We start from the raw sequence: 26,709 nt of genomic DNA on the forward strand, positions 1-26,709 counted from the left end.
CCGTGACCCTAATTTTAGATATAACAGACTTTGGATATAATGGACATTTATTTCTGGGTTATTATGGTCTGTTTTGATAAGCGCTGACTGTATAGCCAATTGGCACACCAATCTCCAGCTATCAGTATGCCCAGTTCTGAAAGTATAACAGAGATGCTGTTTAACAATGCCGTCTTATCTAAATCTGGTCTAAAATACGTTCATATTAATTTTCCCTGGGGCAGACATTTCTGTTATAGTGTCAAAATGTGAAACTGCTTTAAATTCAGAAGTATAGAAGTAAATAACACTCTAGAACTCTTTTCTGGAAGAAAAATAGCTCTAGCTTAGATCCCTTTTCCCTATGTTCAATTACTTATGAAGCACACTGGATGTGCTTTTTACTAAAGCAAGTCCTTGCAAGGCTTTAGCTGTACTGAATGGTTGACGTGTATTGTTGAGATCCTAAAAAATATATTTTTTGTTCCCATTAGTACTTTAGAACTCCTGGCCTCACTGTTCTTCCTTCACTTATTGCAGGCTTACCTAACACAGTCCTCGCAGCTGTATTTGGAAACAGTCGTGCCTGCTCTTGGAGATGTCTTTTGTGTGGCCCAGTCTTACCGAGCGGAGCAGTCTCGAACACGGCGTCATTTGTCTGAGTATGTCACCTCCTTTGCTGCTGTGCAACCAGCATTATGACTTGTTGCAGAGCATTCATTAGGTATTACATCTTCTGTGACAGTGCTGATCACTGCCACCACGGGTCATCATCGGTGCTGTTGTGTTTAAGTCATGAATGACCTGCCACTTTAACCAGCGATAGACCAAATACTGGTGTCTTGCATCAAACGTGGGACATTTGTAAGCATACAAAGGTACTGGCAGATGAGACATCATTCTATTTACAAAAGTATAGTAATCACAAGGTTGATTTTTTTTAGGTCTTCAAGATAAGTAACTGCATTTAATGTTATAACACAATTTGTCATCCTGCATTGCATGCACATTCAGGGACTTATGCAAAGAAGGTAAACACTTCAGTACATTGTCACGAAAAGACAATTGAAGATGTACCCAGCGTCGGCGAGACAGACAGTTGTACACGATGGCGTACAAAAACTCAAGCCAGCATCCTCAGCCTCTACTTCTTCAGCGCCCACCTCTTGCCGAGCGCGCATTCCAGTCACTTCTTTTTCAGCGCTGGCTCGCGACACCTAGCGGCATTATTCCCCTGCCAAAAGAAAAGCATCGACCCGATGCTTACTAAACTACGATAAACTGTGATGCTTACTACAAGAAAGTGAAAGTGTGGAAGTCCTATAAGATCGGGTTGGCACCGCCTTAACGCGAGAAATACGGTTTGAGGCGAATAACATGCACTATCTCTGAGTGGTGCTGTCGACGCCGAGGCGACACGGCACCGTCGGGAATGACCTCATAGTTCACTTCACTATCGCGGCGTATCACTATGTGGGGTCCAAAGTATCTACTAAGCAGCTTCTCAGACAACCCCTGGCGACGGATTGGAGCCCACACCCAGACTTGGTCACCAGGCTGGTACTCGACTTGCCGATGTCGAAGGTTGTAGCGTCGTGCGTCTGTACTCTGCTGCTTCGTGATGTGTATGCACGCGAGTTGACGAGCTTCCTCTGCGTGTTGAGTAAGTTGCTCGGCATCGTGCGGAAGCATTGCGTCTAGCGTAATCTCGACCTCGCACGCATAGACAAGACGGAACGGTGTATTGTTTCCTGAATGGTGGTGTTGTACGCGAATGTAACGTTTGGCAGGACTTGATCCCATGTTTTATGCTGGATGTCTACATACATAGACAGCATGTCAGCAACGGTTTTGTTCAGCTGTTCCGTCAGCCTGTTGGTCTGCCGATGATAGGCAGTGGCCTTGCGATGCTGCGTGCAGCTCAGCTCGAATATGTCCTCTGTCAGTTGGGCTGTAAATGCAGTTCCTCTGTCGGTGATCACATGTGATGGGGCACCATGTCTGAGGACTATGTGATCAATAAAGAACTGGGCAACTCTGTAGGCCGTGGCACGTTGTACAGTTTTCGTCTCGGCGTAGCGTGTTAGATAGTCTGTGGCGACTATAATCCACTTGTTTCCGCTGGCTGACAAGGGAAAGGGTCCCAGAAGGTCCATGCCAATTTGATCAAACGGCGCGCTAGGTGGTGCGATGGGTTGGAGTAACCACCCCGGCTTCAAAGACGGCGATTTCCTGCGTTGACACTCACAGCAGCTTTGTACATAACGCTTCACCGTGGTAGAAAGTCTGGGCCAGTAGTACGTCTCGCGTACTCTTGCAAGAGTACATGAAAATCCCGTGTCCAGACGTGGGCTCATCATGGCAGGCTAGGAGAATGTCATCACGGAGGGCGGCAGGTACGACCAATAAATACTCTTTGTCGCTGGCACTCGAGTTTTTCTTGTAGAGGACACCCTTTCAGAGGCAGAAGGTCGAGAGACTGCGACAAATGTGCCGTAGGATTGTAACATTCTTGCCTTCTAGGTGATCGATGAGAGGGCGTATTTTGGCGTCCTTGCGCTGCCGTATGATCAGGTCAGATGCGGTAAGGGCCCCAAGGAATGCGCCATCTTCGTCCATGTCCTTATTGCAAGTTTTGATGGGAGCGCGCGACAACGTGTTCGCATCTTCGTGTTTGCGGCCCTATTTGTAGACGATGGTAACATTGAACTCCTGCAGACGGAGACTCCATCGAGAAAGTCGCTCGGGCGGGTCTTGCAAGTTGGCTAACCAACACAAGGAATGGTGGTCTGTCATCACCTTGAAAGGGCGACCGTAGAGATAAGGCCGAAATTTCATGATGGCCCACACAACCGCTAGACACTCCTTCTCGGAGGTGGAGTAGTTGATTTCAGCGCGTGAAAGGGTGTGACTGGCGTAAGCGATCACTCACTTGACGCCTTCCTGGTGTTGAACGATTACAGCGCCAAGACCGATGTTGCTTGCGTCGGTATGCACCTCGGTGTCAGCGTCCTCGTCAAAGTGAGCGAGGACGGGGGATTCCTATAGGCGCTGCCGTAACTCGGTGAAAGCTGCGTCCTGCTCATCTGTCCAAACGAAGGGTGTGTCTTCTCGCGTGAGGCGGGTGAGTGGATCGGCAATCCGGACGAAATTAGCGATGAAGCGACAATAGTACGCACACAGACCAAGAAAGCGGCGCACTGCTTTCTTGTCACGAAGAGTCGGAAAAGCAACAACAGCAGATGTTTTGTCTGGGTCAGGCTGGACGCCGTCGGCGTTCACAACATGCCCGAGAAACTTCAACTCTTCATAACCAAAGTGACACTCTTCTGGCTTTAGTGTGAGATTAGCGGAGCGGAGCGCCTCAAGTACCGCCTCTAAATGTTTCAGATGTTCCTCAAAGGTCGCTGCAAACACGACGACGTCATCTAAGTATACTAAACAACTGTGCCACTTCAGACCCATTAGAACAGCGTCCATCATTCTCTGGAATGTGGCCGGTGCAGAACACACGCCGAATGGAAGTACTTTAAATTCGTACAGTCCATCCATGGTAACAAAGGCAGTTTTTTCGCGATCTCATTCGTCAACTTCGATTTGCCAATATCCACTCTTCACATCTATGGATGAAAAATACCTGGTTCGCCACAGTCGATCTAACGAATCATTGATCCGCAGAAGTGGATAAACATCTTTTTTTTTTTTTTTTTTTTGGTGATGTTATTCAACCAGAACCGAAGTGTTCTGTCTTTCTTTTTGATGAGGACCACCAGCGACGACCAAGGGCTTTGGGATGGTTTTATGACATCATCGTTAAGCATTTCTTTCACTTGTGCATTAATTACGTCGCGCTCTTTCGTCGATATGCAATAAGGCAGTTACCGTATGGGACGAGCATCGTCATACGTAATTATTCGGTGTCTCGTGATGGGCGTCTGGCATACCTTAGAAGAAGATGCAAAGCACTCCTTGAAACGAAGTAGCAACTCGCGCAGCACTTCTTGCTCTTCCTCCGAAAGGTCTGAATTGATGTCGATATTGCTGAGTGTCTGAGCTGGGTTGTCCTTTGTCATAGACGCAAAGCATTCAGCAACGTCTGCTATGGGCTCACCAAAAGCAATAGTAGTATGTATGACGAAACAGGTGCTGATGTTCCTGGCTGAAGTTCATCACGAGGAGCGCAGAATGTCCACCTTGAAGCGTGAGACTGCGGGCTGCACATACACTATGAGTCAGCATAAGGGAGGAATTGCCCTCTGCAACAGCTTCGCCGTCACGCAGATCGTCACATACGACTGCTACCAGGACACTTGCGCGTGGTGGTAAAGTTACACTGTCGGCGTAAACCCAAAGCGTGTTACGTCGGCAATTGTCGTGGCTGTCCGCTGCTCTCTCTGTCGAAAAAGTCACTGTACACTCCTGGAGGTCTATAATGGCACCATACTCTCGCAGAAAGTTGACGCCCAAGATGAGGTCCCGAGAACAATCGCGGAGTATAAGGCAGCTGGCTGGAAACGTGCACCCACGAATTTGTACTCTGACCGTGCACATGCCCAACGGTGTTACGGTATGCCCGCCAGCAGTACGAATTTGCGTTCCAGACCAAGGTGTGATAACCTTTCTAAGTTTCGTCGCTAGTTTTCCACACCAGATTGAGTAGTCGGCACCCGTGTCCAATAGCGCACTACCGTGGCGGCCGTATGTCTAGCGAGAGTCTGTAGGTATGTCAAGCGAGAGTCTGTAGCTGAGTTCGGCTGCTGTCGTTGCTGAATCGTGCTGAATAGACCGTGCTCGCGTCAATGGGAGGTCTTAGGAAGGGCGATTATCAGCGGCCTCGCCCCCGAAGGTCGCTGTTCTTAGTTTTCCCGGCGAGGGCTTGGCGATCGTCCCTGCACTGCCATTCGAGGGCTTCTAGGAGCTTGGGGAGATCGCCTGGGGGACGGCGAGTGCAACTGCTGCCGCGGGAACAGTGGCATACTCTGCTGGTTCAGGTACTCTTCAATTGCCCTAGGTCTTTTGCCATATCTGGTTCCATCCTTGGCGCATCCGCAGCAAAACCTTGCAGTCTGAGGCAGCGGTAAGGGCACTCGCGGTATACATGACCGACTTCTCCACAGTGATAGCACAGAGGCCTTCTGTCTGGGGTACGCCAGACGTCAGATTGCCTTTCGAGCGGGCGCTGATCCTCCATACGTTAAGTCGGTTGCACTGATGGGAGCGGTGGGACGTATGATGCAGCGTAAGACGTGGCGGGGATGAAATGGGTCGGAGCGCGGACAGAGACTCGCCCCAAAACTTCCGCATACGACGGCCGCTGCAACTGTGCTGTCACAGGCGGCGCATTGCTGCTTGGAACGGGACCTTGGATCGCTTGCTGCACTTCACTTCTCACGAGGGCAGAAACGGAACCCAGCGTGGGCTTAGGCAGGCAGCTGAGCCGTTGAAGCTCATCATGCACCACAGAGCAGATAATGTCTCGGAGGACGTCCAGGTTTCCAAAGGCAACCGCGTCCGTCGGTGAAGTAGCATTCACATGCCTGTCATACGTAGCTGAACGCTGGTCCGAAGGTGAAGTAGCGTCCATTTGCCTTTCATAAAAAGCTGAGCGCTGGTGTAGCATCTTTTCCATCGTGGTACATGGTGGTGGCTTCACTTTTGCTGGGGTGGAATGTAAAATGCTTGTGTACTTTCAGATTTAGATGCATGTTAAAGAAGACCAGGTGGTATGAATTATACTGCAGCATTTCACTATGTTTTCCCCTCATAACTCACTGTGCATCTACCAGACATAAAAACCTACAAATTCTTATTACTATTTAGCCGTACGGCATGTTTTTAATAGTCAGTTCCACCTGTTCACTTGTGCTGTACTGTGTAGTCTGGCGAATGTTGTTTGGTGTCTTTTCCTTTCTTCTTGTGTGCGTGTTCGTGGGGGGGGGGTCTTCAGTTGCTGACCTAAGGTGGGCTTTGCAGGTTTACGCACATTGAGGCAGAGTGCCCCTTCCTGACCTTTGACGAGTTCATGGACAAGATAGAAGACTTGGTGGTGGGCGTTTGTGAACGCATCCTCAAATCTCAAGCTGCTCCCATTGTTCTAGAGCTCAACCCTGTGAGTCATTTGTTCCAGTTGCAACTAGTAATTATAACATGGGTTCATTTCTCTCCTAGTGGCAAAAATTCATTGAACACCTGGACTTAGTTTGGACTTGCATTGTTACCAGAAACTGCTCCATTGTTGGTGTAAATTGAAAAGTGTAAATGAAGAAGGATTAATAAGGATATGTGTTTTGCATGCTTACTACAGAGCACACATCAAGATGCAATGCGTCAAACATGTTCATACTTACTAAAACAAAAAAACTTGGCTGTGAACCTTCATATCTAACTTGTGCTATAGTCAGTAATAACACCAACTAAGTTTTTCCTTGAAGTGTAACATGCAGTGTCAACTTTAATGGCCTGCTGTTTTTATTTCATGTTCCACTGCACTTTGTGCATTGCTGGTTGCAGGAGTTTGCTGTTCCAGAGCGGCCTTTCTTGAGGCTACAGTACTCGGAGGCGATAGAGTACCTACGTGAACACAAGATCACCAAAGAAGATGGTTCCTTCTACGAGTTTGGTGAAGACATTCCAGAACTTCCGGAGCGCCAGATGACAGACAAGATCAACAGGGTATGTTGTTGCAGAGTTCCTTGTCTTGATCGTTATGTCACTTTCTTGCTCGGAAGTTCACAGCCTACTCTGCGTGTGACCAAGACTGACCCTGAAGTAGTCGCTGCAGTGGGACTGGCATCCACTCAGAAGTTGAGCTGGTGTTTCAAGTGGAAAAATGTTGGGGATGTAAAGCATGTGAATGAAATGTTTTGTTCATATCTTTAAAACAGCGCCAAAAAACATGGACAAGGGAGGACACAGGACCGTTCCGACAGCGCTTGTCCTGTGTCCTCCCTTGTCCGTGTTTTTTGGCGCTGTTTTAAATATGAATGATCTGTACCAACTAGCTCGCACCCAGACCCTTCTGAGAAATGTTTTGTTCAGGGCAGGAAACAAAGTGGACTTGGTATGCAAAGCCTTGACATTTTTTGTTTCAAGGCCTAAAATCAACAATGCCAAATAGTTTTCCGAGAACACTTCATGTGGTCATTTCTCTACGTGTCCTATAACTTTAAATTTGACACTTCCATCATCAATCCAAAGGGTTTTTATTACTAGTTGAAATTGCTTATTTTTTTAGTAGCAAAAGAAAGAGATAGTTATGATAAACGTGTGTACAGTGGGACACAGTTGGTCCCATTGTGGGGTTCTCCTCCCGTGCTCTTGGGACAAAGGAACTACCACACAGTAGTGCAAACAATCACAAGGGCATTTATTGCACCTTTCATAGATCAATGCCAGTTAGCCGAGTTGCTATCCACAAAACATGCCGATGGGCGCGCGACAAATCTAGAAGTCCGACTCACTGCGACCGGATAGCGAGCGAATATGTTAGCCCCATGCTGGATCCCAACGCCTGGTCGTTCGCGTGTACGGTTATGCGAACGGTGGCGCGTTTCAAGGCGGCCACGCGAGACGGTCTCGCAGAAGCTTGGACCGGTGCACGCGCGGCACGGCACGTCCGCACTGCTTGCTGTCCCGAACCAAAGAGAAAGCGCCTTGTTTTTCAGCGCCCAAGTAACCCTGCCTGTCGGCGGCGTTAGCAGCGCAACAGTCACGCCATCTCTCGTACTGCGCCTTAACCACTCCGACCGCCTCGGGCGCCAGGCCACGCGGCAAAGCCGGATTACAGGAGACGCACTATGCGGGAAAAACATATCAGGGGACGCGCGAGAGTCGCGCATCCCCATACCATTCACATTATGTTTAGCTCATAGAGGAATGCAGTTGGGAGAAAATGTGCTTAAGAGTCCTGTATTGCTTTTCTAAAAATGTGCATTCTGCAAGATTTTCACTGCAGATTCGTACCATTTCAGTGTTCCATCGTGTGATTTGATCCATGGGATTTAACAACCCAAAGCAACACTGGGACTACGAGAGATTGAGAGAACACTGCATTTATCATTGGCGTAGTCGGGGGAGGGGGGGGGGTGTTGTCAGCAAGGTGAGGGCTAGTGAGCAAGCAAGGGCAAGTGAGGCGAGGGCTAGTGGTGGTCCGAAGGGGTGCGGGGGGTGTTTTCATGGGGGTGAACCCCTTTCTCATGCACCGAACTTTGCAGCCCCACTTATAGCACACTCTACCCCATTCCGACTCTTTTTAAGCAAATTTGCTGAAGGGCTAAAAATTCCACACAGAGATAAAGATGGGATGAGCACGTGCATAAAACTTGGAGGCATTGTTGCTCTCCACCATGCCTTCGTGTTGTCAAAGAGATTGTCGACCACACTGCGCAGAAGAAAAGCATTCTGAAAATATTGTGACTTGCTTGCCTAGGAAACGCATGATAAGCACTCCCCCCTTCCCTTGTTTTTCTTCTTTTTCTTTCCCTTGTCTCTGACTTTCACTATGTTAACAAAATTGAGAAGAGCTTGTTGTTAGGCTGGTTTGTACACCCTGTTAAGAATGAGATTGGGGCAAAATATTGGACAAGGAGAACCTGCATAACCCTGATTTGTGCACGGCAAAATATATCAAGGACGGGGGTGCTGGGCCAGAGAAGATATAAAACTGCCACAACAAACAGGTAGGAGGGTAGGTAGGTGAATGGCCTCGAAGTCCATGCAGAAACAGAAATATAGGAATGTTAAGGCTGCCTCACCATTCAACAATGCAGTGAATGTTGAAGAGTGCGGCATTGACTAACGGAAAAGAATTTTAAGAAGGGCAGTGGAGTGATGGATATAAAAAGGAAGGGGGGGGATGCGCATAAAAGGCGTCAAGAATTAAGTTGGTGGATAGATATGGACATAGGGAGTGTGTCTCATCACTGCCCGATCACTCAGCACCAGATGGCCGTGACCAGTCACCTATCCTAACTAAATGTCTTGGCAATTTTCAGAATAGACGGGTGTCGGGAGACACAGCACTTTAAAATATCTCGGAGCTACTGGCCTTTATTTTACTACGAACTACAGATGCCGTAATTTTCACAAAGGCTTGTAAACACGAAGCAGCACTGCTTCGGACTGTCTCATTCAACAATTCCCGCGTATGATCAAATAGCAATATGCCATATAATATATATATATGTGTGTGTGTGTGAGAGAGAGAGAGATTATATATATAATATATGTAGAGAGAGAGAGATGGAGGGGAGGGGAGGTGGTTGTCGATGGGAACGCCCCCCCCCCCCCCCCCCCGAAATAAATTTCTGGCTACACGCCACTGGCGGTTATTATAAGTGGAAGGCATCGCCTGCTCTTTCCACCACCTGGGGCCCTTTAATGTGCACTTATTTAATCTGACTACGCAGGCATTTTGTTATTTGACACCCCATTAAAAATGTGGCCAGCACATCCAGAAATTGAACCTGTGACCTTGTGCTTAGCTGCAGGATGCTGTAGCCACTAAGCCACCGCAGAGGGTACTGTTCCATTAGGGAAAGTCCATCAGAGGAATTCATTTTTGTGTCTTGCTGTTCTCCAGCCAATTTTCTGTCTATAGCTTGTATCATGGTTGATAAATTTAGTTTTAGCTTACATAGCTAGGCTATGCTAGGATTTTTTGCTTTGCGACTTGACAGGTGTCCGAGTGCTTCAACATCCTTTTTTCTGTACCTAAGGATAGGCACAGCTTCAGCTTTTTCTTGTGCAGTTTTGCAGTTTAGGAAAAAAAAAGTTGTGCACGGCCTTATTTCTTCAGGAATTCTTGAAATTTTGAAATTTTCACTGGCCAGCAGAAGATTGAGTAAAATTTGAAGACAATAACATGTGCACAAGCATAAAAATTTACATGTGTAATATAGCAAAAACATGCAGCTGAATTGTTGGAAATATTCAGCATTCATATGCTATTGCATCATGAGAAATTGAGGTGTTAGTTAATACTAAAATGCACGTTATGCTGTGTTTGTGGGAATTTAGTTCAATAAGTACAATTCTCTTAACATGGAACAATAGGCGTTGTGCCAGATTTTGCCTCTCATTTTCTTACTGTATGTAGGAAACAGATACCATTTAGAGGGGTTTTTATATGATAAATGCACCAGGTTACAGGGTTGAGACCTTCTACAGTCTGCTGAAAAACGACAGGGAGCATCTGCAGTCACTTTGCCTGTTTTTCGATCTGCTAATAATTTTTGTTTAGAAAATGAAGTCAAGGTTTATGTTTCTATGCTCAGAATTTGCATCACATATAATATTTCCCAGAATAAAAATGTTCACTTGCACACTGCTAATTGATTTTCTACTATAGAATGTACTGTCATGCTCAATTTGAGTTGCAGCACGAGAGCCAATGGCTCAAGTAGCTTTGAGACTGCACGGTGGCACTGACTTTTGAAAAGTTGGCGGACTAAGTGTCTTTCCAAAAACTGGTAGCACCCCTGTTTAACATAATAATGTAAAGTGTTACGCCTTCCAACTCTTCTGGCAAAAGAAAAATGCATCTATAAACTGTATTACAACTAATTGAACATGAGAGTGCTTCGTATGTTATTTGAAACTTATTTGCAAGCTTACATGCCCCATTTTATTCTGTTTTCTTGCAGCCAATCCTTCTGTGCCGCTTTCCTGCGGAGATAAAGTCCTTCTACATGCAGCGGTGTGCCGACGACCCCCGTTTGACAGAGTCGGTATGTGTCTTGTTTGGTATATACTGTGCGGGTACTAGCTATTCTTGCATTTCTCAGAAGCACTGTATTACTTCCTCTAATGATGGCTTGTAAGAGCAGTTTCATAATCTATACTGTGCCCAGGAGTAAACGTAAGCGTGAACTACTCACCCATCATCATCATCACTGTTGCCATCTTTGTCTCGGTGACAAATTCACTGTGTTCTTGTGCTGACGTTTGTGAAAAGTTATGGTTTGTGATGTGCAGTAGATGTCATGGCATGTCATTGTGGACGTCAGGACAGGTCATGGTAGTGGTGCCTGCAGATTATGTGCCATCTTGGAAACAAATTTGTGCTCCGGATCAGAATGCCAGTCTCTGAGCTACTGCATTGGGTGCCTTAGTACTGGAGGTCCAAGCTCATTATGTTTGATCTGTGGGACACTTCAACAGGTTGTTTGGGTTAATGCCATCAATAAAACTTCGAGATTGGGTTGCAAATTTATTGTTGGAGTGAATTGAGGAGTTTTTGTAACACAAACCATAAGCAACAGCAGCACTTGCAGAACACTATAGGACACTTGTTTCTGCCTTTTGTATTGTTGTTTACATTGTTTAACCAAATTGCTTCTTTGTTGCTTTACGATAGGTTTTTCTTCTCAAGTGCCCCGATTACTGACCTAGCTAAGATCCCGAGTAGCACCCCAAATCTGTTGGATCTAGAGATGAACTCTACTCGTAAAACCAGCCTTGAGCTCTCTGGAGCTTTCTTGACACATGATGTTAGTGGCTTTGGTGTTGTAGTCGTGGTACTGGCCATGATAACTGCGAGAAATGAGTCTATAATTGTAGCTGCTCCACAATGTCAGTTTTCAGTTATATGCAAAAGTGGCTGAAGCATGCATAGTAGCAATCCCCAGGTATGCCTTTAGTTAAGCATGGACAGCCGGGCTAGTTGGTTATGAATAGCTTTATTAAACGTCGTTCCAGCGCACAAATAAACACGGACGAGCAGGGAAGGACAACAGGAACGCCAGTGTTCCTGTTGTCCTTCTCTGCTCGTCCGTGTTTATTTGTGCGCTGGAAGAATGTTTCATAATCCCATTAGTTGAAAGTTTGTACTGATAACCCCTTGTTTTTCTTTCTTCATTTTGTTGCTATAGGTTGATCTGTTGATGCCTGGCGTTGGTGAGATTGTGGGTGGCTCCATGAGGATCTGGGATTATGAAGAGCTGCTCAAGGGCTACCAGCGAGAAGGTATTGATGCGAGTCACTACTATTGGTACACGGACCAGCGGCGATACGGCACCTGCCCACACGGTGGCTACGGACTGGGTTTCGAACGCTTCCTCACCTGGGTGCTCAAGCGCAACCACATACGCGACGCTTGCCTCTACCCACGTTTTGTGGGCCGCTGCAAGCCGTGATACTACGCCCAAGCTGCATAAAGCAATGGCTTTTTTCTCCCAACTTTGTGTTTCTTGCTGGCAGTCTTTCCTTGCATACCGGGCATAGGCTTAGCTGTTTTAACAGCCAAGTAAATGGGCTGTGTTTATAGAATTCGTATTAGAATGCATTGCAACATGAAAAACATCATCAGACTTCGGCAACTCCTCTAGCTCTGAGCTTGTGTATTTATTGTGACAGTGACAAGTTTTCACAGCGGATAAGGCCATCTTCTGAAGAACAACTTCTTTGCAATGCAAACATCATCTTGCACCGCAGCAGTTGCCTGCTGTGGTGTTTGAAATACATGCACAAACCAAAACTTGGCACTGTTGGTGCTGGAGACAAGAGGCTATTGTGCCAGAGTGCCTTTCTCTCTCTCTTTCGTTGTAAAGCGCTGGCCATGGGCACACGCGGTGGGGAGGTTGCTCTTTAAACATAGACCATTTGAAGAGCAACTGTGCCACCGTATCTGTAAGGGCTCTGCACTGCAGCACGATAGCCTTCCATTTATAGTGCCAACATCGCCACACCCCAGTCCACATGCCTTTCTTTTTTTTCTTCTTCCCCTTGGGTCAAACACTCTAGAGAACAAGTTACCAGCCCAGGTGAAATTGTCCTTTGTCAAGGACTTCCGAAAGGTGCACCCCGCCATCATCATCATTTAACCCCCGGAGGAAGCAGCCGAGTTTGCTCCAGAACATCGGGTTTTAACAAATGTACCATTTGGTTGGAGACTTATTAGACAATTATTGCAACCAGACAGGCAATCCTGTAAAAATTTTTAGCTTCCAACTTCACCCACGCTTTCCTTGGCTTCATTTTCTGTAGGCCTCGTCTGCTTGCTACCGCATTTAGTTGCATAATGGTCACACTCGCGTAACGATTGCACCCCTGAATTTTGTCGTCAGAATTCGATGTTTTTTCTTTCCTGCACAGTGATCGCACCCCGAACTTGCCGCAGCGATATGTCGTGCCAAGTCTAGCTGATGATGATCGTGCTTACCATCTGTCAAATGCTATGCGCACAACTTTTCAAGACTTACCAAGCAGTCTGCACACACCAAACAAATTCTTAAGCAGGTGCACTATTTCATTCCTTTCATCACTTTCTGTACTTCCACGAAAAAAAAAAAAATCTACAACCAAACTTTCTTTGGCTTCATTATTTGTAGGCTTTATGATGGTTGTGGTCAACAACAAAAACAAGGCACCTTTCAATTCCTCTCGTCTGCACTCGTGGGCACGTAACAAATCGCTAGCGGCAACGACAGTAGCCACATTTACATTGATATGTTGCAAGTATACTCTATTCATGTGCAGACGCTTGTAACACAGCTAAGATATTCGCCCACCCTTAGTGGAAATGTGCCATATTAGGATTGCAGTGAAGACAAATGCCGCAGCATGTCTGCCATGTGTTTCTGTCACTGGCAGCTGAGCACGCCCATCTGTTTCTGTCCCCTCAAAGTGGGCATGGCTACATTATTGTCGCATACTTGCAGATATTAATATTATTCATCACTGATACAGAAGAAACAGTTTCAATGTATGTAATGTACTCACGAGAAGAAAAAAAAAAAATTGTTTGGCACATCCAGCCTGCTCTGCCAGCCACCACTTTTGTTTTGATGTCCAGCACTGTTACAACAGCAGCCGCCTGTTTGTTGGCCTGTTGTCATCTCGCAGCAAATGCAGGATAAATTTAGGGGGGGGGGGGGGGGGATTTACCCCGCATAATGATCACACCCCTGCATTTGCATCAATCTTTTTTTTTTTAAGTGCGATCATTCTGCAAATATATATAGTATGTCCTGGATGCTGTCAACTTGGGCTAAATGCCACATATAAGTGTACAACACTGAGGAAGTCTTTCTGGTCTGTGCCTTCCCTGGCTTTAGCAAGTACGACTGTGAAGAATATCTTGAGCACATCAAGTGTAACCACCACCGCCAGCCACAGAAATCAAGAAACAACTGCTGGTTTTAGTCACATAAAATTTATTTGATCAATAGAAGACGATTACTTTCATAAAGCACATTTTATCAAACAACCATGTACGTAAACATTTGTTTTGCACAAGCTAACTGCTGACATTTTTTTTTTCTTTGCTGCTGCATGTAGCGACGATACATTGTAATTTGAACACAATAAATGTACTACAACGAAATTTTGAATATCACGCATCTATTTTGCAACATGCTCGCATATTTTGACTGCAGAGTCTTGCTGCATACCCCACTGTGCAACAATCTTCAGTTCTGATGACTGGCAAGCTGTAAAGGAACAAGAAGGAGCTGAAAGACTAAGGAAACAGTCCCTGTTTTATTTACTTGCCCTGGTCCCTTTTTAAAATCTTGCACAGTGCGGTGCCACGACCCACTGGTCCAGAACGAAGCTCCAACAGACTGGCCTTTCATAAGACCGAGCTCTCGACTCGTATGTGGAAAATGTGTTTATTAGTAACGGTGTACCCATTATCACTTGGTGACGTACTTGTCTATCTTGCTGAGCATCTCAGGAACAGCCTTGAAGAGATCTGCTACAAGGCCAAGGTCGGCCACTTGAAAGATTGGTGCTTCAGGGTCCTTGTTGATGGCTACAATGGTCTTTGAGTCTTTCATGCCAGCAAGGTGCTGGATGGCACCAGAGATTCCCACTGCCACATAGAGCTCCTGTGATGGCCACAGCAGAAAATGGGGCAATGAATGCCATTGTTCAAGCAGAACTAGCTACAGAGCATAATGCAATAAGCTCATTTGTTGCAAGCTGCTGCAGTGCGAATTAGTATGCTCTACAAAAGCTGTAGCAATCAAGAAAACATTGCTGCTTCAGTGATGCAGCTTAACAAATGTATACTTGAACCTTGTTATAACGAGGTCGAAGGAGCAGCAGAATTTTATACTTTGTCATAACGGTTACTTCGTTATATCCATTATTAAGTGTTCATTGAAATATATGGCCAATGGGGTGCACAATTGTAAACATGGAAATAAGACTGCTTTGCAGTCTGTGGAATCGCTACACGGCCACGCATGTGATGAAATTTGAATAAAAAAAACAAAAGAATCTTCCATGTGTGCAACACGCGATTTGGCACCTGATGCTGCAGCCTTTAGATAGCTGCCTTCTGTTCCACTATGATGGTCTTTCGCACCCGCTTTAAACTGGGCTCGTCGTGGTTGAGCAACACGCGGCACACAACATGGCGCTAAGCGAACACTGCCGCGCTGGCTTGGCTCGGCTGGCTCGTGGCCTCCGAGAGTGCACTATGCCAGTGCGATGTCAGACCCAGCTGCGGCTGCGTGCGCGGCACGCCGTAGAGAAAGAAGTGAATGCACTAATTTTTCACACCGCTGCGTGTAGGTGTGCAGCATGGCGCGACTTGCTCGTGACTCCCCAATTGCACTGGAAAGATCTCGGAAGCCATACCCCGCTGTGCATGCGCTGATCTTTCGCACCACCGCGCGTAGCTGCACAGCCATGCACGCACTGGAGAGAGGTCAGTGGAGAAGTGCAATAGTGAGCTGATGCTTATGTGCAGCTCACTAGATGTGCAGCTAAGCACGGTGGTGAAAAAGACCAGTTTTACTCGATGACATATTCAACATAGGGATGTGAGAGTTTTAAACTGTCGCGGTGAACGAGTGCGAAACCCCATGGAAAACGATGTAATTGCTGCGCAACGGTCGCATATTTTTTGGTTTCGGAGACGAATCTAGTTTATTATATCCATTGGCAGGATAATTTTACTTTGTTAAAATGAGGTTTTAAATACATTGCTCTCTTTAAGGATTTTAAGGGGAATTTCATTTACTGTACTTTGTTATATTCATTATTTCATTACATCCCAATTCGTTATAACGAGGTTTGAGTTTATATAGTATGTACATATCTGCTTGTTTATTAGTAGTATTAGTACTTGTGTCTTATGCAGGGAAGTTTCATAGTGAGAGCATCATACACACAGCTTTGTTAGATTTCAGATATGTCCGACATTGAAATCAAATAAGAGTTTAAAAGAAAAACTGTGGTGGTGAAATTGATGTGAGCCTACTTACTGCGGCTGATTACTGACAAGGGCAAAATGACAAGAATGCAAAGACTGCATGTGTTATCAGTGTCATACTCCAAGTACCTTCATGCATTAATTCTGCATAACGTGAATCTGCCAGTACTGATAATAACGAGATTCATCGTTGGCACAATGTATAAACACAGCAAACAGGGCATGTTTTGTAATGAAAAAATATGACAATGCTTTTTTGCAGATTGCAGAGTTGCAGCTTTAAGCAGCTGCCCCATGCTAAACTATGCAGTATCAAATATAATAACTGCTGTCCAATGCCCATTTGCTGAGTACAAAATGAATCTTCCCAGCTGCAATGCACAGTGCATTAGGCAATGTCATCTAAATTCACTTCGAAGCACTTCTGCACCCAGCTATATTATTGAGCACATGAATGCCAACTCAACTCACCGGAGCCACAATCTTGCCCGTCTGCCCAACCTGCAGGTCGTTGGGCACAAAGCCAGCGTCCACAGCAGCTCGAGAGGCACCAACAGCTGCTCCAATTTTGTCCGCCAGATCATAGAGCATCTTGAAGTTCTCTCCACTCTTCATGCCTCGTCCTGTATTGGAAAACAGTTGCATGAAGCAGGAGGAGCATCGCCGGGAAAAGAGGCAGGGAGGGGGGAGAGAGAGAGAGAGAGTCACTGGGCACGTGCCTACCCACACACAAAAAAATTCCTGGCTATGCTACTGCAATGACATGAAAACTTTCAATTCACAGTATCAAGCATACACACAGCAAGTCTGCTCTCCAATTCTGTGCTGTACCAACTATACCCACCTTCTAGATATCTTTCAATACCTCAACTTCACCAGTCAAAATCTTGTTGCAGCTTTACTATTATTCCGCTATTCTAACAGACCACAGGTTATGCTGCACCACAGGTCACAGAGATGCAGTACTGCTAGAACGTAACATTAAAACTGTGAAATTAACGTGACAAAAGCGTTACCTCCAGAGATGACCTTCTTCGCACTGGTCAGCTCTGGCCGTTCACTCTTGCTCAGTTCCTGGCCCTCGAACGCAGATTTGCTGGTGTCAAATTCAGCAGTTGGTGCTGCATGGTGAAACCATCAAAGTGACTATGAAAAGCCAAGTAGTCCAGGCTGTGAACTTGATCACATGAACCTAACTAATATCCTAATGAAAGCGTGTCTTCTATGCCAACTACAGAAGCAGGCTTTATTGACCTCACAGCATTACTTTCTCATACAATTCAGCCCGAACTTACCACTTTCAGGTGAGACACTAGAGCTGCCATCGCCAACAGCATCAAAACAGGTCCCTCGGACAAGTAGCACTTTCACTGGGTCCTTTGCCTTGATTGTTTGAATAGCATTACCTGTGGATAAATTTGTGGCTTCAATAGCACTATAATTTAGTAGAGGGTGCTATATGATGCACATAGCATAAGAAGTGGCTCTCTAGATATCAAACCACTGACAGCGGCATCATAGAGTAAACTTTCAATAAACACAGAAAACCTTGCCTGCATAGATGGAACGAACAAAGGTGTCAGGGGACTTGATGTCGAGCACGTCGGAAACGGGAGACACGTCTAGTTTTGAGGCTACCCTAGGCAGCAGACCCTGCAATCAAATTTGAGGATTGGCTACTTAGCCCAGCAAATATGCACCTTGCACTTTTTTTAGGGTACATTAAAAGCAGGCAATAGATCACATGGCGAGAACAGCAAATTACTCTTCAGAAGTTCTTTGTGAGGGGGGCTTGGAGAGATGTACAGAGAGCTCCTTTCACCTAACTTAAAAAGGCTCACATACTGCAACAAAGACTGTTTCTTGGCTCTGCCAGTTATATTTTCTTCTGCTGGCTTTACTTTCGATTTTAACATAGCTTAGTAGTGAAATTGTTCAGAATTTTCCATGCATTTTGATTGAACATTGTCTTTCACACATCACACAAGTGTGATGGCACCGCCATCATTATTGGGCATTACAGTGAGCAAGCAGACAATCACAGTCTATGGGAAAAAATTTGCCACTTCACAATGATTTACAGTGTGGGGAGTTTATTAATATGGAATTTTCTACAGCAGGTACACAACTTAAAACATTTTTTGGCTTCTCTTACCTCCGTCACACAAGAAGAAGTGCACCTTTGAAGCTATAGTTGTATAGCCATCAGACAAATCAAGGCAATGCCTGTACTGCCTGTATTTATGATGCCAGCTGAAATGCTGCTGATGTAATGCATAGACAGTAGTGCTGCGATCAACCTCGCATGTAACCATTAGAAACACTGAGCTCAGTACAGTTGTGATGCAATGAAGAGGAAGAGAAAGAAGGAACTTGCCTTTGAAAATGCAGTTGACGCACCAACCACGTGGGTAAAGTTGAACTGCTTGCATGTGGCGAGAACAACAGGTGCCAGACGTTCTGCACACAAGTAACCACAGGCCTGTGTAAACAGTATGCCAGACCACTATGACTGCATTCTGGTGAGGTCGAAACTTTTATTTTCCGAAGAATATTACGGTACATCTGACAGTTTTCAAAGGCAATCTGTACTCCCATTACAGCCAGACATTAATGATGCAAGATGTGTGCTTATCACATGCTGAAATGTAGCCACTTCACTGTATCAAGAATCGCCATGTTGTGAGTGTTACAATAGTGAACCAGTGGTCTTTGCAATATGCATGAAGTGGGAAAAAAAGTGGGGAAAAAAAAGAAAGAGAGATTATATAGTAACAGTTTAAATAGTTTTTTATGGAATGCTCCAAGTACATGGTTAATAGGGAAAGAGATGCACAGTCCGCTTGGTCTCTTTGACCATCATCTATTTTCCTCTATCAGTCTTTATCATAGCAATTAACGCTACATCAAACTTACAGTTATTGCCCCCCAAAAAATATACGTATCCCATGCGCTGTGGAAATTGGTTAAACCAAAGCTTTCATTGGCGTTTGCAAAGAACACTGTTCTTGTTTGGCAACTATTTGCAAGTACAGACCACAGAACCAAGTTCGACACGTTTTCACTGGAAAACACCTCGCTCAAATAAATCTGTGCTCGACCATGCACCTCTGACACATGACAATGATGGTGTGATGACAATGGAATTATGTCGACGGCATAACAACAGTGGGATGACGATGACGGCACAATGACAACAAAGAGATGATGCTGGAGCAACGACAATGAAGCATGATGGCAAAGGGATGACAATGTTGGAGTAATGATGGCAACAACAATGGAATGATGACAACGGTGTGATGTCAATGGTAGGGTGATGCTGGAATGATGACCATGCATAAGAACTATGAATTGATGACGAAGGCATGATGACAGTGGGATGACGACACTGGAGTTACTACGACAGAATGAAAATGATGGCATGATGATGACTATGTGAATGGTATTATGACAGTGACTGGCCGACGATACAAAAACATAGTGATGTTGACAGAGTGAAGACGATACAGCAGTGACAATGACATGACAACGAAGGAGTCGCCACAATAGCATGAAGGCAATGAAATGACGACGGCATGTTGGTGTTAGACCTCATGCCTGCGCTTACGTACATCACCTACAGCCTTGGGCCGCTCGGTTTATACTATACCCGGTACTTGTTTGCACTATGTCCAGCACCCGCCAACCATGCAAAACAGCCAGCAGGCAGCACCCGAAGAGTAGGGGGAAGAGGTACAGAAAGCTTCACTTTAAAAAAAAAATTAATAAAGGAAGAGCGAGCAAGAAGGAAGAGCTAATGAGATTTCTATTTAACATTTAACTACTCACTCTAGATGGCCAAGTGTAAAAAGAAACCTGCGGCTAACCTGGTAAAAGGCCTTCAAAGGCAGCGTTTTCAGCCAAGAGAAGTTTCTGAAGCCCTTCAGCTTTGCCAACTTGAGCTGCGACCTGCATTGTAGTGCAAATCAAAGAGCAGAAAACAAGCTTCAATCTAGTGGAGCCCATGGCAGGCTGAGATGTGACAGGTTTCCAAATTGCCACAGCCTGCTCAAAAATCAGAACCACTAAATGCAGTAGAGAAAATAAGGCTCACCACCAAGTTTACTGTGAAAGCTTTGCAGGGATGCTTCGGGATAACTGCCTAACAGACTACAAAAAAACTTTTCGTCTGCTCTTTATCACTAGACAGTCTATTTAAACAAGCAACATTAAAATTCCACATGTGTGAGTCATACAAAGTCATCTTCTGTGAGCCCCTGCTTCTGCAATGTCAACATTCTTTTCATACAATCCTCATACTTATATATTAATCTCTATGATCTATCTGCTAGTTACTCTATTACTGGCCAAGATAGCCGCAATAAAGTGGACTTACTGCTAAACTTTACATTGCAAAACATTTAACATCAAACATTTAAAGGGACATTAAAGAGAAAAATTATTTAAGCTGCATTAGTAAATAATGCTTTTACAATTTCAAAGAAGTGAATGTTACCATGTTACCAAGGCTTGGTAAGCAAGAAAAGACGCAAACCTGAAAGACAGGTGGTGATGCCACCTTGAAGTTCCAGCACCAGCTGGGGTCCAGTTAATTGTTTGTTAATATAGATGGACTGCATTTTATTCTAAGAAAGCCAAAGAGTGCACTTAGTAAGTTTCAATAACTTTTACTGGGCCACAAATGCAAAAAAGACACTTTGAAATCCATGACATCCCATTGACATTCCAGCGTAGGGTATCTGCGCAAAACTTAAAAAATTGTTTGACCTTCATTTTCTCTTCTACTAATCAATCTATTACTACAAAATTCATGAAAATAGAGTTTTGAAAGAGTGCTTTATTCTCTTTAGTGTCGCCTTAGCTAGATTACTGTAAGCAACAGTTAACAACACTGTTGTTGAGCCACAACAGCGTTACATCAATGTCTTCAGAATAAATATGTTGAAATTAGGGGCAAGTGAATATTTAAAATTTTAGACATGAATCGAATAGCCTTTCCTGTTTGAATTGTATATGATTCGATAAATAGATATTCAAAATTTATGAATATTTGTTTCTGGTGGAATAAAAGAGAGAACAAAAGTTATTGGAGCCTTGAGGCATAAGTACTGATGGAAGTGGGTGGTGTACCGAGTAATTTTGCTGCAGGAAAGCTGCAGTTGTTGCACATAACTACGAGGGGGTACAAAAAAAGAAACAGCTTTATGGAGTTCTTTGTAATTGCAATGCTCTGTTCTCCAGCTAGATGGGTATATGTAGACATTTCATGAGTCAGTGCCCAAGCCAACATCACAAAATGTCTTACGGTTTTGCCATGATGGTTGTACCAATTGTGCTCATGCTATTCTTGCAAAATTGCAACATCTGTTTGTAACAGACCGCAAGCTTTCTTGATATTTGGATTCCTCCTTGAAAAAAATTACAGAAGAAACCATACAAATGCTTCAAATGACATTTATGATAGAAGCACTGAGTCATACATGAGTTTGTGTATGGGTTGGGCTACAAGAATACCTATGAGATTTTAAAAAAGGTTTGATAAACAAAATCAACCAGAGTCGTTGCTACACAATTGACAACATTTCAGAAGCTGCTTGCATTAGCTTAAAGGGCCCCTGAAACGGTTTGGTCAAATATTGTAGACGCATAGGGCACAGCTAATGTTAATCATTCGCACCACAATTTGTACGAAGTGCCTCATATTAAGAGAGCTACGGACAATTACAAGTTACTTTCCTCCGTAGCCATGCATTTTCTCCTCAACTCGTTTGCTGAGTGATCGGGGCTAAGCTCCGCCTTCACTGGCTCTGCGTCATGATGGCACGTCATTTCGTCTACTTCTGGTGCGCACGAAGCCTCTCCAACCTCTCCGCCAACCGCTTGGCAGTCGACCCCAAGCGAGATCTACCAAAGCAGCGTGCGTTGCGAGCATTCTGTCGCAGCGCCGAACGTGTCTGGTATTCTGGTAACCACAGGCGAGTTGGGCGTTTCGATGGATGATAAACTCAACGTGATGAAGCAAAATTTAGCGCAGACATACGTGAGCAGCCTGATCGGTCTACATGGTTCAGCTACCTGGTGGCGCAGAGCTTAACCAGCCAAACAAAGAGCTAATATTTTTCTAACCAAGTGTAAAATATTTTAAACATTTACAAAAATGTGTTATCGACTGCGATCCTGCGAAATATTTACACCAGCAGCAGAGAAGAATACACTTTGTTACTGCTACTGTGTTTGGCTGAGCACTGTGCCACCAAGTGGCTGCACCGTGCAGACCATTCACGTTTGCGCTTCTGCTCATCCCGTGAAATGACACGGTCAAACGGCCAGTCCCTGTCCCGTTACGCTTGCGTTTACCCGAACACCGGACTCATGAAATGCTACTGTGGGAGTAATCCTCCGGTGTAAAGTGACAGTTGTAAACGCACAAATCCTGGCGCCGATCGGATAGCAACGGTCCGGTGCACTGCAGCCACACTGCTCGTCTGCTGCCTTGCAGAGCGACACGATGTCGCAGCTTGACATATTGTCAGTCGCTACGTTTGCAGCCCACAACGCAACAAAGGCGAATCATGGTGCTCGCGAAAAGACTTGAGACTGACACTGACCGCGGAGCTCTCGTCAAAATGAAGCATGTTGCAACACAAGCATACAACACTTTCTGTGTGCCAGAAGTGCTCAAGTGTACTGAGAAATTGTTCTTGTGCATTCTCTTTCTCTTACTTTCTTTCTATAGAAACAAATTAACTCACATTCCAACTATTGTGAACAACATTTGTCAACCATAAAGTTGGAAGAATTATTGATGACGCGCCCTGGGCAGCCAATCAGATAGCTCGCCCTACTGATGTCAATTGGGTGAATATCGTCAAATGGGTAGAGGCGGCTGAAAATTCAGCTGAGCAGTGTGCAGTGATCGGCAGTGATGCACATTTCTAAAACCTTATAATAAATTACACACTTTACGCTGAGCACTTAGATGCGTCAATTAATGATCAGAAGGACCTACTCTAACAACTCAGTACGTTTGTAGAAAATCGTCAAAATCATTTCAGGGTCCCTTTAATTAGTGAATTTTGAGTGTGGAATTAGGCACAAGATGCAATGTCATCGTGTTTTTTCTCTGCCTGCTCATACAGGTCAAAAAGCAAAACAAAGAAAACTTGTTTGCTTTTATGTAAAGATTTGAAAAATCACATCATATGCAACTCGAAAAGAATTGGCCGGCGTTCCCCATGCACCCTGTTTATTGGACCACGCTCCGTGCAATTTCCCCTTTACGTGTAAAGAAAATTCATAAAGAAAATATTAATTTGCCACTGTTCATGAGATGAAGCTGACTTCTCAGGGGCCACTCAACAGCATGAAGATTGAGGAGTTCCAGAGTTGCTTCAAACAGAGGGAGAAAGCATAGGACAAGTATATTGGCTCTGTTGTAGAATATTTTGAAAGGAACAAAATCATCTGCGCCCTAAATGCTATAACTTTTTTCTCTTTTAGAGACAGTCCGGATTTTTTGTGGTCCCCCTTGTAGTTCCTAGGTAAACACACCGGTCAGATAATTTTGCTCAATAATTTCCTCTCATCCAATAATAACGCCTTACTTGTGGGCAGCCTATGAATTTATTGTCTTGATTTAGGCTAAGCAACTTATTATTTGGCCAGTCTCACTATGTCTGCATCTTTTTAAAAATGCAGTGCACAGTAGTATCGCACGTTTCCTTCAATGAACAAAAAGCATTCCATGCAAACACCGACGTACAGTCCCCAGTTTCGTTACTGTGATTGTCATGGTTTACAGGATAGCTGAAAGAAGTTGGACCGGGCAGCATTTTTACAATTGCTAGTCAGTACAGCAGGGCGTGGCATTTACAGAGGCACCCGACGTTTGTGTGCAGGCGCGACTAAGAGCAGGTGCGAGAGAGAAAATCTGGGGGCTTTTGCTCCTTGAATACCTGACTTTGCCTAAGCACTGTGAAGGAAAAGTTTCTTTGCGCGTATTACATGCATTTCACCCATAGGCATGCCGGCATTGTGAAGTGGGGTCAAGTTTGTTTACGCTCCGACGCCACGGTGAAGCAGGTGAAGTAGTCAGCATAGATGCCCCATGCACTGGGTGATTGCTGTGTATAAAGGTACGTCGGACAGACTTAATCGCGCTTGCGGCACTGTTGCTGAGTCAGTCATGCCGGATTATAACTTTGTCGGGCCTTACGGCGCTCTGCCTTCAAAAAAACATCACTGATTTTCCTGGGGGACTACTAGGGGCCGTAGTAGAGGTCGGGCCTGCTCTCCTGGAGCAGTATCTTCGCTCTTGGCAGGCTTTTCGTATGCTGCTGTCCTCAACTTTTCAGGAGCATTTTTTAATGGTCCGCTTTGAGTGAAATAAACGCACAGTGCTTTATCAACCGCAGTCGAACGCGACTGCCTGAAACGCTGCAGGCGACATCTCGATGTCATGCTGTGAGGATTATTGGCTTTGCGTCTCGCCCACGATACGTTAGGTTAGCTTAGATTAGCTTAAAATGTGTTAGGGTGGCACGGCGTATTCTCACAGTGGTTATGCCACGCGCATTATTGTCTTTGTGTCTCAGCCACATTAGGTTAGGTTAACATTACGTTAGGTTAGTGTAAAAGGCTTTAAGGGGGCACGGCATATATTTATAGCGGTTGCAGGAGCGTCGAGCATCACTGGCAGCCTTTCAGCCATTCACATTCAACCACCGTTGCTAAGGCGCTTTGCCTTCTAGATTTTCAATACATGCGGCCCAACCTCTACTACGGTCCCTACTGCTCCCACGGAAACATCCGTGATGTTATTTTGAAGGTAGATCACCATAAGGCACGAGAGAGGTATGGTTGAGCGCGACTGAATTAGCATGAGCGCCGCAGGTGCAAGAGAGCCTGTCCGACACAGTGATCGCCAGGAGAGGCGTCGGTGCCCACTGCTTCACCTGTTTCACCGTGCCAGCAGCCAGTGTCCGAGCGTAAACAAACTCAAGCCAACTCCGCAATGCCGGCATGTCAAGGGACAAATGCATACAATACGCGCAAAGAAACTTCTCCTCCGTAGTCCTAGGCACAGTCACATATGCAAGGAGCAAAAGCTCCCCACATTTTCTCTGTCGCACCCGCTCTTACTTGTGCATGCGCAGAAAATGTCTGGCTCCTCAGGAAATGCCACGCCCCACTGTACTTAGTAGCAATTGTAAAGTTTCAAACGGGCATCTTGTTGTGAACAGCATTACATGCATGTATCAAGTGTAAATCGGCCTTTCTTTTCTCCAAATTGCCTCCATGAAAACTTGACATTTCACTTTGTTTAGATGTTTAAAAAATATATATTTTTTTTATTTGATTCAGCAGTTTAAGGTTGCTTTTCTTGAATATTTGCATTTGATTCGATTAGGCAATTTCACTATACAAACACCCCTGGTTGGAATCTAGAGCTGTGCTTTGGAATAACCTAAACTTAGTTAACACAAGGTTTCCACAATTGTTACAATAGAAACAGCCAAAAGACAGAAGGGATAATTTATATTAATTAATCTGATTCCAAGTTTGATATAACCTGCTCTGTAGATGTCTTGTCGGGGTCCTTTAACAAGTGCACTGGATCCTGAAAGTTGTTTTCGTTCACAACAGAATCAAATTATTGCAGAAGTAGTAAACAGTGAACACACATACGTACACCAGACACATCCTTGCCAATAACAAGGCACGCAACCTCGCCACCGATCTTTTTCGCCGCGGCTATGGCATTCAATGTCGACGGCAGCATCTGGCCCCCGCTGTGGTCAGCGATGACGAGCGTGCTGTTGTGACGACACGCTGTAGACAAGGCCTGCACAGTGCGGCGAGTTCACGGAAGAACGCTTTATCTGGCATTTCAGAAAAGCAAGCGCATACACGAACAATCTTACATATTCAGAGTGCTAATGAATCGCAGTCACAAAATGAGAAATCTTCAAAACTGAAATCTGCTGTTTCTCCGAGCGCCGTTTAGCACCAAGTCATTCTAAGGCGACACGACAAAGTTCCGACTAGAGCTGCAGAAGTCGTGGGGTGCGGTAGTGCTGAACTGAGCGTCACAAGTTGCGAGGCTGGACGTAACTATATTTATTCAATCGTGTTCTTTATTACTTATAACAACGTGTCATTATTTCAAAAGATCGTTAGCAAACGCTGACGCCAAACTAGTTTTCCTCACGTGCGTTATTTCCCCAGCGCTTATCTACACGTACACTATCCCTCTCCTTGCGGTCAGCTAGTCGACCTCCAATGAAACGAGATCGACGTTTCCGTGTGATTACCTGGAGGAGGCCACTTCTGTGGACGTGCTTGAGCGACAGCATTGTCCTCCTTGTCCAGTCCAGTGCGAATAGTTTGCTGTCACGTCCTGTGTGGGTTTTCCGTGTGAAACTTTACGCCACCGCAGGACAGCAGCGTGCCAGCAGGCCCATAGAATAAGGATCACCCGGATCACCCTCTATAATCACGCTGGGCCTCTTTGCATCAGCGACAGCAAATCGACGACGACACTCAAAAGATTGGCGTCCGCTAGGTGT

At 45.1% G+C, this 26,709-nt stretch overlaps 2 protein-coding genes across 2 annotated transcripts in view; one reads left to right on the top strand and one right to left on the bottom strand.

The window, feature by feature from the left end:
• AsnRS (asparagine--tRNA ligase) overlaps window positions 1–12,156 on the top strand; it is a 34,358-nt gene extending 22,202 nt beyond the window's left edge. The window contains exons 10-14 of the mRNA XM_075680587.1: window positions 520–641; window positions 5,953–6,088; window positions 6,490–6,651; window positions 10,623–10,706; window positions 11,850–12,156. Coding sequence (XP_075536702.1) covers window positions 520–641; window positions 5,953–6,088; window positions 6,490–6,651; window positions 10,623–10,706; window positions 11,850–12,113 — 768 coding nt within the window. The 3' untranslated portion in view covers window positions 12,114–12,156. The remainder of the gene's footprint in view (window positions 1–519; window positions 642–5,952; window positions 6,089–6,489; window positions 6,652–10,622; window positions 10,707–11,849) is intronic.
• Window positions 12,157–14,112: 1,956 nt separating this feature from the next.
• On the bottom strand, window positions 14,113–26,642 carry wal (electron transfer flavoprotein subunit alpha wal). Its single transcript, XM_075680588.1, has 9 exons — window positions 26,455–26,642; window positions 25,833–25,985; window positions 20,008–20,089; window positions 18,519–18,601; window positions 17,695–17,794; window positions 17,437–17,547; window positions 17,158–17,262; window positions 16,613–16,764; window positions 14,113–14,807 (listed from the first exon to the last, which is right to left on the bottom strand). Exons 1-9 carry the CDS (start codon window positions 26,494–26,496, stop codon window positions 14,613–14,615), a joined length of 1,023 nt encoding a protein of 340 aa, XP_075536703.1. The 5' UTR covers window positions 26,497–26,642; the 3' UTR covers window positions 14,113–14,612.
• Between the last annotated feature and the right edge of the window lie 67 nt (window positions 26,643–26,709).

This window comes from Dermacentor variabilis, chromosome 2 (genome assembly GCF_050947875.1).
Source record: "Dermacentor variabilis isolate Ectoservices chromosome 2, ASM5094787v1, whole genome shotgun sequence".
NCBI lineage: Eukaryota > Metazoa > Arthropoda > Arachnida > Ixodida > Ixodidae > Dermacentor > Dermacentor variabilis.